Source organism: Monodelphis domestica, chromosome 3, assembly GCF_027887165.1.
Source record: "Monodelphis domestica isolate mMonDom1 chromosome 3, mMonDom1.pri, whole genome shotgun sequence".
NCBI lineage: Eukaryota > Metazoa > Chordata > Mammalia > Didelphimorphia > Didelphidae > Monodelphis > Monodelphis domestica.
The window spans coordinates 121,628,481-121,640,951 of NC_077229.1; the positions used below are offsets into that span (position 1 = coordinate 121,628,481).

At 35.9% G+C, this 12,471-nt stretch overlaps 1 protein-coding gene across 2 annotated transcripts in view; it reads left to right on the forward strand.

Annotated features, from left to right (window-relative positions):
• The window catches only part of ZFAT (zinc finger and AT-hook domain containing), a 318,710-nt gene that overhangs the window by 114,963 nt on the left and 191,276 nt on the right, over positions 1-12,471 (forward strand). The window contains exons 3-4 of one of the 2 annotated variants that reach the window (XM_007488367.2): positions 6,447-6,716; positions 10,515-10,559. In XM_007488367.2, the coding sequence (XP_007488429.1) occupies positions 6,447-6,716; positions 10,515-10,559 (315 nt within the window). The remainder of the gene's footprint in view (positions 1-6,446; positions 6,717-10,514; positions 10,560-12,471) is intronic. The other variant, XM_007488369.2, reaches the window with a different exon arrangement.

A 12,471-nucleotide genomic window follows, 5' to 3' on the forward strand; every position in this document is an offset into this window, starting at 1 on the left:
GGGGAGTCAACTTCAAGAAGGAAGTCAGCTTCAATAAGAAAGTTGGCCTCAAGAAGAAAGTCGGTCTCAGGAGTCATCTTCAGCTTGAGTCATCGTCTTGACCTACTTCTTGGAGGGAACTTGGGTTGAATGAATAGGTGGCTTTCCTTTCCTGTCTTCTGGAGAGAGTTTAATTCTGGCTGAAGGTCAACAAGCCCTGGCTGAGTTGAGCACTGGAGAAATATTTAGATAGATAGGGAGGGTAAGTATCTTCTCTACCTTTCTGTATTTCTCTACTTTCACTTTTTCCACTTTTTGTAAATAAAAGCTATTACAAATCATTTTGACTTTGAGCTATCATATTTTAAATTGGCGATAACCATATTATAATTTTCATATATTTTAGTCAAACCATTAACATTTAATTCCTACAGGATGATGGTTGAGATTGTATTATTTGGAGTGGATGGGAGAGGAAGGGATCATAGACATGTTAGATTGGTTGGCCTTGGCGAACAGAAGCCATCTCATTTCATTTTTTTGTGACTAAGGGAAAGGAATAGAGGTAAGGATGACATTGAGGAATAGGTTTAGGAGTGGGTGAGATGGGGATAATAGCTAAGAGATGTAAGGGGGTGGAGAGGGATTATTATATAATAAGGTTTGGATTGGATTATATTTAAAATAGGGTCACCAGGAATTTATATTAATTCCAAAGAGATTTATTTACAGTTTATTTACAACATATGGAAAGAGTGAAGTAAGAAAATCAGAGAGAGGATAGGGTAAGATCTAGCCTAAGCACTAAGTAATTTACTCTCAGCATCTGGCTTAACCCAGGCAGGGAGAGTTAATTTCAGCTGGCCTTGGCAAAGCCGAGGACGTGATATAAAAATTAAATCTGCCAGGAGTGAGCTGAATCAGAAGCCTTGTGAGGGTGGTTGGGTGGAATTGTAGTGAAAATTTCACCGTTGAAGATTGTTATAATATTAAAACTATGGCCGCCAAGGAATTTACTTATGAAATTCCTAAAATGAAACACTCAAGTCAGAATGGAATTTATGGTGGTTTAATCACAATGGGAGTAAGAAAAGGGAGAGGGAGAGGAGAGAGGAGAAAAGGGAAAGGGGTTACTCAACCTCTGGCAGAGAGCCAGAGGGAGTTTAGGCCCAAAAGGCCAAGGTAGAGAAGGAAACAGTCCTTGACTCACGTGACCGATCTGAAGGGAAACTGTCTGGGGGCCTCCACCTTGCTCAAGCTTCTAGCACGAATTGGCGTCCAGCCCTGTCCACAGGAAGTGAGCTAATTCCAGAGGCTGCTCTCTCCATCACTTCCTGTGCCTCACAAGTGCCAATGGTGGCTCAAGCTTGGCTTAGGACAGCCCAGGTGGGCAGTTAGTTATTTCTGATTTGTCACTGATTAGCACATGCCCGTGTAGTGTGGGTGTGCACAATTTTGGGTGCTACACCAAGCAAGATGGAGATTCTAAAATTCACATTGTGCTGGGTGAAAAGCCTTGGCGGGAGAAGTGTGGCTAAAAAAAAATTATCTATGCTATCTTAAAAAAATTATTAAGTTCTCATCGATTTGTGGTTGCCATAACTGTAAAAATTAAATTATATCTCTAATAATAAAATTATATTTTATGAGGTTTATTAAGAATTATTAGAAAATTAAGGAATAAAGAAGATACAAAATAAAAACCATGTGCCTATGGCTAATTAGCCTATTTAAAATTCCCGCACTTAGCTTACCACTATACTTGCTACATCATTTGCAAAGGAAGAGAGGCCAGTGTGGGAGGAGTTAGTGCCAGTTCAATATCAATTGTGATCTCACCAACTTGGAAACTCAGGAGAGATTATAGGGATTTCTAGGAAATACCAAGGACTTCTGGGTAATGAAGTCTAGGGTTAAAAATCTTCATTTATACACTGGGGAAAACTCTCTCAAGAGGTAGGTCTCTCTTGAGGCTAGTTTCTTCAGAAAATATCCAGGAGTCAGCCTTTTCACTCACCACATGTCAGTCCAAAGGGAAGAGATTTAAGAACAGCCTCACCAGGAACAGAGCCTCAGGTCCAGCCAGCAGATTCTTCTCCAGTCTCAACTTGAATTCAGAACTCCAAATAAAAACTAACTCAGGAAGTTGTAACTCCCTTTTAAAGACACTTTATTTTGTGTCACATCCTGTGCCTTCACCTAATTTTACATCTACCAATCACAGTAGAAGCTTTGCTTTAAGACTGCCCCATTCTGATTTGTCACCCACTATTGCACATGTGGGTCCCAGACCTCTCCCACTCAAGTGTAAATGGGGTGTTTACACCTTTGGTGATTAAATCTAAAGATTGGCAGATCTTCCTACTCAACTTTTAAGTAAAGTGTTTACACTTTTGGTGATTAAAAATAGGCAGGGGTTACAATTTGATCTTCACAATCAGGGGAGAGTTAATTAATTTCATTTTCACAATCAGGGGAGAGATGGTATTATAGGAGTTTATTTTTAGAGAGAGGAATGCCATAGTAGCAACTTTTTCTAAAAATTTTAGGCCAAACCCCTTGGTCTTAGCCAAGTTTAATCCCTGCTTTTCCTGCCAGTTTACCTTGGTCTTTACCTAGGGAGCCTTCTGTCCTTGTCCCAGCTCTGGTCCAGACCATTATACTTTGGCAGCCCTTGCTTATTAACCTTCCCCTTTATGTTGCTTCATTCTCTTTACTGACATATCCAGTCCTCCCAGCTCTACTGATTTATTCTAAAAACATTTTTATGTGCATTTTTTATATTACATTTACAGGTAATACTATTCCTTGAGAGATCTCTTGTAACAAAGTAAAAGAATTAAACAAAACTAACAGTATAATGTCTTTGCCTGAACGTGCATGCAATATTCCTCATCTGTGACATGTCTTTCCACTCTATTTAAAAAAATCTTAATTAACATAAGTTTATTTTTCTCCCTCTCACTCCATTGTGAAAAAATGATGAAAGAAAAATTCCTTATGAGAAATGCAGTGAAGTAAAATAAATTCCCTCAGTGGCTGTATTTTTTTTTTTTTTGGTTTACCAAAAATCTTTACTTTCAAAAATGATAAAAATGTTGTTTCGCAATTGATTATTACAGTTTTTGTGTCAAATTTTTGTGATCTAATGTCAAATCACATAAAACAAGTGATTACACAAAAATGTTCCATATCCATGATTATTTTGATGCAGAGACAGAATCTGACATAGGGTTATATTCACACGTGTACATAAATCAATTTCCAGTCATTATTATTGCATATAAATATTGGAGCCATAGAATTAGAGAGAAGCAGCTGTGGTTTTGGAGAAATATCACTCTCAGATTCAGGACCATTACATTCTAGTCCCCAATATCTCACTAACTTGCTATATGATTTTGGTCAAAACACTTCCCTTCTTTGCTTCCTCTTTTTAAAATGAGGGAATTTGACTAAATTCCTCTGAACTTTATTTTTCTTTTTGAAAAATTTTTTAATTAGTCAATTTAGAACATTTTTCCTTGGTTACAAGAATCATATTCTTTCCCTCCCCTCCCCTCACTCCTTCCTGTAGCCGATATACAAGTCTACTGTGTTTTACATGTGTCCTTGATCAAAACCTATTTCCATGTTGTTGATGCTTGCACTAGGATGATCATTTAGAATCTACATCCCCAATCATATCCCCCTTGCCCCTTGTAATCAAGCAGTTGTTTTTCTTATATGTTTCTACTCCTACAGTTTTCCTCTGAATGTGGATAGTGTTCTTTCTCATAAATTCCTCTGAGTTGTTCTGGATCGCTGCATTGCCTCAGTGGCTGTATATCAAAATATACATGTCTCATTTTGTACCCTAAGTCGAGTATCACCACCTTTCTATATGACAACGGTGATAGAATGTTTTATTTAAATACTCTGAAATCATGGATGGTGTTTGTGTTGATCATAGTTCTTACAACTTTCAAAGTTGTTTGTTTTTATACAGTTTTTATGATTATCTTGGTTAAGTCAGCTCCCAAGTTTTTATACATCCTGTACAAAACCATACATTATTTTAAACAGGATTGCTCTTTTAGGCTCTTCCTGTTGGGTTTTATTGGTGGTATAGGCAAGCAGTGATGATTTATGTAGATTTATTTTACATCTTGCAAGTTTGCTGAATTTATTTCATTTATTTTTAATGATTCTTCAGAGTTAATTGTATCATCATATAATCTGCAAAAATGATAACTTTGTTTCTTCTTTATGTAATACTATTCTGTTTCTTTTTATTATCTTGTTACTGTAGCTAGCATTTCTAGTACTATGATAAATAGAAATGGTGACAATGGTCATACTATTTTCTGTTTCCATCAATAATTGCCAGAAGTCTCTCATACCTAATTATTATAAAATTCTGTTCTTCTTTCCCTCCCTCCCTCCCTTCCTCCCTCCTTGCTTCCCTCCCTCCCTCCCTCCTTCCCTTCCTCCCTCCCTTCCTTCCTTCCTTCCTTCCTTCCTTCCTTCCTTCCTTCCTTCCTTCCTTCCTTCCTTCCTTCCTACCTTCCTTCCTTCCTTCCTTCCTTCCTTCCTTCCTTCCTTCCTTCCTTCCTTCCTTCTTTCTTTCTTAAGGGGGTTATGGATTTGTGTGTTTTTGACCCCCCCAACTAATCTTTGTAATTCATTTATTTTGTCTTTTAAGTATTTTCTAATATATGCCATTTTTTCCATCAATATTTTAATATTGAAATCAATTTACCATTTAATGAAATGTAATATTACTCTTTATCTTTTTTTTTAAACCCTTACCTTCCATCTTGTAGTCAATACTGTGTATTGGTTCCAAGGCAGAAGAGTGGTATCTTCTTTATCTTAAGTCCAATATCATAATTCTTACTACTACTTTTTGTATTCACCTGAGGCATAATAGATTTTGCTCTAACCTCTTGTTTTAATTTATGTGAATCTATATTTCAAGTTTGTTTCTTGTAAACAACATATTGTTGGATTTTACTTTCTGAATCATTCTGCTATCATTTTCGGTTGTATTCCTGAATAGAAGTAACTTCTTTTTTTTTCTCAGCATTCTTTTTACCACTTCTTCAAGTGGTCTCCATCTGAGACCTTTCTTTGTCCTGGTTGTTTAGCCTTTATCTGCTCTTTGACATTAGGAATGGTGTTTACAATAAGGGTATGTGTTTTATATGTGTAAATGTTTATGTGCTCTCTCCATATGTGACTTCATCTTTCCCCTCTACAAATGGAGGCTTGAGTGATTAAAAGGAAACTAGTCAGACAGCCAGCATCACTACTGAAGAGTCAGCAGTGATAGTAGCCTCCACAAAATTGTAAATTAGGGAAAGCAAGAAGTTTTTATTAGCCTGTTACTTCCTCTTTCTTCAGCGATCTCCTTCCCCAGGACTCCGATTCTGGTACAAACCCCCTCAATACCCTATTTCCATGCTACCCCTTGATTCCCTCATTTCCTTACTCCAAGTTTATCCATCTTGGGTCTAATTTAATCCAACGGAATGAATTCTTTAATGATAGGAATTTCAGTCATCTGTGGTAAGCTTAATGTTGCAATTTGAGTGGGGAGATTCATGTGTGGAGGGATTTTAGTGGAACAGACAAATTCTTTTCACAGAAGCAATGTCCTGTTCTACTTTCACATAAATCCAACAGCATTTATATTTTTATCAATAATATCTATCTAAAAAAAAAACAACTTTTTACTTTTAAGAAGTAGAAGAGTAATCAAGAAGAATTTAAAGTTGTAAAGTAATTTTAAAGTTTTTAATGTATCTCCTCATCTCTGACATTTAAATTCAGTTGGTCGCTAGGAAACTATGTAAAGTTATTATTTATTTTTAGTTCTTTAGTTTCTTGCTTTGGGTTGTATTTTTTCTCTCTCCTTCTGGACAATTTGACTCAAGTAATTATGATTTGAAGAAGTAGTCTGAATGGTTGTACAACTCATTAAAAACACAACGAGCTTAAGTTAAAGCAGCCTTTTATTTTTAGAGCCCATTTCAAAGAAGTGTTTAGCATTTTTTTCTGGAACTGACTTTAAATTAAAATGATGGTTAACAAAGAACATGATTTGTGATCTGGGAACTGTCAGTCATAACTTAAATCATAACAGCTTTCATAGAAGTCGCATATAAGTGCTCTGATAAAATAATATATTGCAGTCAGGAGAAAGAAAGGTGTCAGGGTTTTAAAGCTGTTGAATATATTATAGATTGCTAAATAGCTGTAATGGTGTCAGTTTGTAAGGCTGTTATTAGTGCACAGCTGTTAGCACCCTGGATTTTTTTTTCCTTCCCATTTTTGCTTTAGAATTTGCTTTGATAGCTAAAATGCGAAATGCTACCTGTATTTTCAAACTTAGTTGTTCCAATACATAACCTCACTTCCCCAAAACCTCTTCTATCCCTTTTATGCAACTGTGTCATTTTGTTCTTTTTAATGCTCCTTTATAGAGCTTTTGGTAGTGAAGAGAAAACGGGGAAGACCAAAAGGTTCAACTAAGAAGCTCTGCCCTGATGAGGAATCAACGGAAAATAATAATCGTAGTCCAAATGAAGAAAACCAGCTGGCTCTCCCTGAAGGAAACAGCCTTCCTGAAGTTACTGAAGTGGTACCTGACAACTTGGAGTGCCATAAATGCTGTCGGAAATTCTCCAACACTCGGCAACTAAGAAAGCATATCTGTATTATTGTGTTGAATATAGAAGAGGAAGGTGATCCAGGTAACTTACTTCTTTAGTACAAAACATGGCAAAAGATTGTACTACTATCCCTATTTCTCATGACTTAGCAATGACTTCATATGATTCCCATTGGTTTAGTTCATATTGATAGATATACATTTAAATGCATATCATCCATTAAGATAGATATTTATCACATTCTGTTAAACAAGTTTCAAATCATGTCAACAAGTATTTATTAAATAATTTCTCTTTGTAAAGACATAACTGGGGTGCTGTAGAGGACACATCACCTCTCCTTGAGTAGCGTACAGTAAAGTTTAGGGAACATGGTGTGTGTGTGTGTGTGTGTGTGTGTGTGTGTGTGTATACACAGACACCCACGTATGAAATTAAATAACAATACAAACTAATACCATTCAAATAAAATAGCAGAAGGGATGCCAAAGATCTACCTATGATTCATTGTCAGTTGAATTAAGGACAGGAATTACTATAGGTATTCAGAAAAAAGAATTTACTTCTGGGTACCTTGAACTTGGAAGACATTACATTTAAGATGGGGCTTAGATTTCATCTTTGAAAGGTTTGGATAGATAGACAAGCAGGTAAGGATACTCTGAATGGGTGGGATAGTGTGAGCCAAAGTTCAAAGATTGAAAATCACAAGGCATATGTGAGGGATTACATTTGCCAGTTTGGCTAGAGCAGTGGCTTCATGAAGAGAAGTAGCAGTAGATAAACCTACAGGTATGTATTGGGGCCAAATTATATAGGATCTTGATAAATGTCTATTGAAGATGACCATGCATGGTAAGAATGCTTCAAAACGGAAAGTTTAGAGCAGGCCTTAGTTCATAAAAGGATTTTGAGAGATATCCTTCAATCAGAGGGAATTTTAGTAGTTGATGGAAGTGTACAGAGGCAAACTTTAATCAGCTTTTATGAACTGAATCATAAGGCTTCCTTCCTTTCCTTCTTGGAGGGGACCATTCTAGCTTCCCTGGAATAATCCAAGCCTCATTGTTCTCTCCAAGAGTACCCCTAGTATGTTATCTGGCTTCCTAAAACTCCACCTTCATACCAGTTGCCTCACGTATACCTGCTGAAGGTGGAGGGGAGCTACCTAATGTCTCTGGGCCAGCCATTGCTTTGTGCTCTGGACACTCACTGCCTTATTTCCAATTATATATAATTACATGATGTCTTGAGACAGCTCTACTTGAGGCCAATCCATTCCTCAGTGATTAACTCACTTTTCATTCTGTCATGCCTTCTCATCCTGATTCTGAACCTCTGGCCTTAATCTTTCAGTTATGTTCTTTGTTCCCTGCTGTCTTGTTCCCATCCTCTTCAACCTAGCAATCCCTTTATCCCAAGCTAAAGCTACATGCCACTTCCATTGGGTGTTTGGGAATGTTTGCACAATGGGTAACAACTTAATTTTCATTTTAATCTATTCCTTTTTCACTCTCTCAGTCTTCTTGTACTAACTGAATACTAACTCTTTCCTGATGACTCCACTTCCTTGGTGACCCTTTTTAACATTGGTTGTAGTTTTTGAGGAAGGGGATTAGAATATTCTTTGCTTCTCATTGCTTTTTTCAAACCTCCTTGTTGTCATCACTTAGTAGCTTTTCCTCAACTGAGTTTTTTTTTAAACCGTATTTATTACCATATTAAGATTATAACAGCTGTTATCTACCAGGCTCCAGAACATTCTCCTTCTTTCCTCAATGAGTTTAGTGCTTGACTCACAGTCTATTTCTTTTATCCTCATAGGAGCAGACTTTAACATACATACATACATACCCACATATAAATAATCTCTTAAATGGCCTAACCCTTCAGTTCCTTAATATAATAATTTCCTATGACCTATTTATTAGCTATACCCCACATTAGCTACATACACAATCATACCACTGATCTTGGTCTAACCAGTAAATTTTCCACATTCATATTCCTGAGCTCTGAAATACCTTTCTCTATTCATAATTTGTTGTCATTCCATTTCTTCTTTTGCCTTTCAACTACTGATCCTATTTTTCATCCTCTGTATGACCTTCATTGCTTGCACTCCTTCAGTTCTTTCCTAAGTCATACATAATCTCTGCACTTGCTATGAGTTCATTTCTATTCTTTCTTTCTCTCTTGGGGCTCTTGCTCCCTTATCCTATTGCTGATCTTGCCTTGGTAAACCTCAGCTTTCCATTACTTCCACCAGGCATTGCTTCACTATTTTGCTGATCCTTCTTAATCTAATGCCTTTACTCTGTTGGTGATTTCCAGAGTATTATAAGACTATATACTGTATATCCAAGACTTTCCATAGTTCTCTTTACTTATTCCTCATACTATTTTCTTGGTGATCTTATCACTTTTTTGGTGTATGTGGGATTGTTTTAGGGGGAAAATAGTTCAATTTTGGACATGTTGAGTTTAAGATGTCTACTTTTTCAATTTGAATTGTCTGTCTACAATTCAATTTGAAATGTCTGAAAGGCAGTTAGAGATATCACTTCTTATGGTTTCAGTTATCATCACTATAAATATTATCCTCAGATCTATTTATCTAATCTTAACCTTTCTCTTGACCTCCAATTTCATCTCTTAACTGCCTATTGATAGCAAATCAATAAATATTTATTAAACATCTACTATATACTAAGTACTCTGTTAAGAACTGGGAATACAAAAAGAGTCAAAAGTTAGTACCTGTCCTCAAGGAGCTTACAATCTAATGGAGAAAACAACTTGCAAACAAATTCATACAAAGCAAGTTATATATAGGATAAATAGGAGATAATTAACAGATGGAAGGTACTGAAATTAATAAGGATTGGGGAAGGCTTCCTTTCTGTAGAAGGTGGGATTTTAGTTGAGACTTAAAGGAAACCAGGAATTTCAGTAATCAGAATAGAAGGAAAACACACCAGGCCTGGGGAATAGCCAGAGAAAATTCCAAAAGCTGAAATATGTATGAAGCATCTTGTTTATGGAATAGTCACAAAATGGAATAGACATGTGAAACAAGACATGATCTAGTGTTATTGGATCAGAGTCCATGGCAGGGAGTAAGAATATGTGTGTGTGTGTGTGTGTGTGTGTGTGTGTGTGTGTGTGTGTGTGTGTGTGTGTATAGAAGACTAGAAAGGTAGTAGGGGCTTTGTAGTAGGTTATAAAGTCTTTCCCTTTCATAGTATCCCTAGTACTTAGCATAGTACCTGGCACATAGCAGACCCTTAATAAATGCTCCTTGATTGACTGACTAGTTCTCTATCACCTCTAAGATCAAATAAAAATTCTCCTGGTTTTTAAAGACATTTATATCTTGCCCTTTTCCTACCTTTTTGTTCTTCATATACCTTACTTCCCTCCATGTCTTCTACAGTTCTATGACATTCTATCTCCTGGCTTTGTACATATTCCCTCTTTGTCTCCCATTATAGTAATTCTTTCCTTGTTTACCTCTCTCTTCTGGTTTCCTTAGTTTCCTTCAAGTCTTATCTAAAATCCTACCTTCTACAAGAAAGCCTTTGCTTATTACTCTTAATGCTGGTGCCTTCCCTCTGTTGATTGTCATGTTTGTCCAGTATGTATCTTGTTTGTACATACAGTTGTTTGCATGCTGTAACCCCGATTAGTCTGTGAGCTCTTTGATGGTAGGGGCTGTTGCGTGCTTTTGTGTTTATATTACTAGTGCTTAGTGCCATAACTGAAACTCTGTAGAAAATGCTTTTTGAATTGATGTAATATGAGGTGAACACTTCTAAGGAGTTTTGTTTTTTCTTTCATATGTTCCCTTTTCCCCCATTCAAATTATATGATGTGAAGAAGAAATCCTCAATATTTTTGTGCAATTAGGAAAGCCAGGTGGAGGTAAGTAAATAATCAGTAAACTTAAATTAAAATACTATTATTTGTGGTTGAACCTATTGGTTTCTACTTCTCAGGATCAGTGTTTACAGAAAGAACATTATTAGCTTATTAGCTGATCAAAATTGAAATTTATGGAATAACGTTGTTTTATATAGTAAGAAGACCAAGAGATCCTGAACCTAGAAACTCCACAATTTGACCTTCCACTGCACTAATGGGAGCTTTATTTTGGTGAAAATCATGTGAATGTAGGAGAGCATGGGGAAAAAACAAACAAACTTCTGTAAGATCTATGAATAATAAAGTAAGATTTTTAGGAGACAATTTCTATTTTATGAGATAATTTATTATGAGATTTTATTTATAAGATGATTTATTATAAGAATTTTGATTAAAATTTTTTGCACAAATCATTGTAACCAAAATTAGAAGTAAAGGACACAGCTGGGAAAAATGAGTAATCTTTTGTGTTGAAAGCTTCATTTATCAAATATATAGGAAACTAAACTAAATTTATTAAAGTAAGAGCCACTCCCTGAAAGTTAAATGGTCAAGCAATATTAACAGAAAGTTTTCAGAAGAAGAAATCAAAGCTATCACCAATCATATAAAAATGCTATAAATCAGTAATAATTAGAAAAATGCAAATTCAGACAACTCCAAGATATTTCACATCTAAAAGATTGGCTAACATGACAGAAAAAGAAAATTATAAATATTGGAGGGTATATTTGGAAAAATATCTTTGGTAGAGTTGCGAACTTGTCTAACCATTATGGAGAATAATGTGGAACTGTGCCCAAATGTGCATAAAACTATGCATGTCATTTGACTCAGTAATATGATTGATAGAGCTATATCTTAAAGGGATTCAAGAAAATGGAAAAGGATATATATGTACAAAAGTATTTATAGTAGCTCTTTTTGTCATAGCAAAGATTTGGAAATTGTGGGAACGCACACCAACTGAGGAATAGCTGAGTAAATTGTACATGATGTGATAGATTACTGTTGTGCTATAAGAAATGAAAAGCAGGTTAGTTTCAGAAAAAAAACAAACTTAGGAAGACATATGTATATATAAACTTATGCATAGTGAAATGAGCAGAACCAGAACAGAGTAAGTAGTCCAAACAATATTATAAGCTGTGAAAGACTTCGCCACATTGATTGACAAAATAATCCACAACAATTCCAAAGGACCCATCATGGAAAATATTGTCTACCTCTAGAGAGAGAACTGATGAACTCTGAGTGTAGATTGAAGCATTTCCCCCACATGTTCTTTTTTCCCCTTAAGTTTTCTCTTTCTCCTTTTTGCAACATGACTAGTATCAGAATGTTTTGCATGACCACATGTATAATGGGTATCATCATATTGTTTGCTCAAAAAGTAGGGGGTAGACTGGGAAGAGGTAGAAAAATTGGAATTTAAAATAAAAAAAAGAATCTGAGATAATATTTGAACCTATTTCTCCTCCTCCTCCTCTTCCTCTTCCTTTCTTCTTTCTTCTTCCTTTTCCCTCTTACCTTCTATCTTAGAATTAATACTAAGTATTGTTTCCAAGGCAGAAGAGTGGTAAGGGCTAGGCAATGGGGACTAAGTTACTTTTCCCAAATCACACAGCTAGGAAGTGTCTGAGGCCAGATTTGAACCCAGGAGTTCTCTAGTTTTGACTGTCCAGTGAGCCACCTCACTGTCCCTGAACCCATGTTTTCTTTGACTAAAAGGCTGACTTTGTTGATCATGCTAAAATGACTCTCATTATCCATGGAAAAAAGTAGAAAATGTAATATAAATGTCCTGGTTGATAATAATTGAAATGAATTTTCAATATATTGCCCAGTGTGAAAAAGTTATTTCCATAAAAGCCAAAAAAGTCAGATGACTTCTCTGAAATGTCACTTTGTT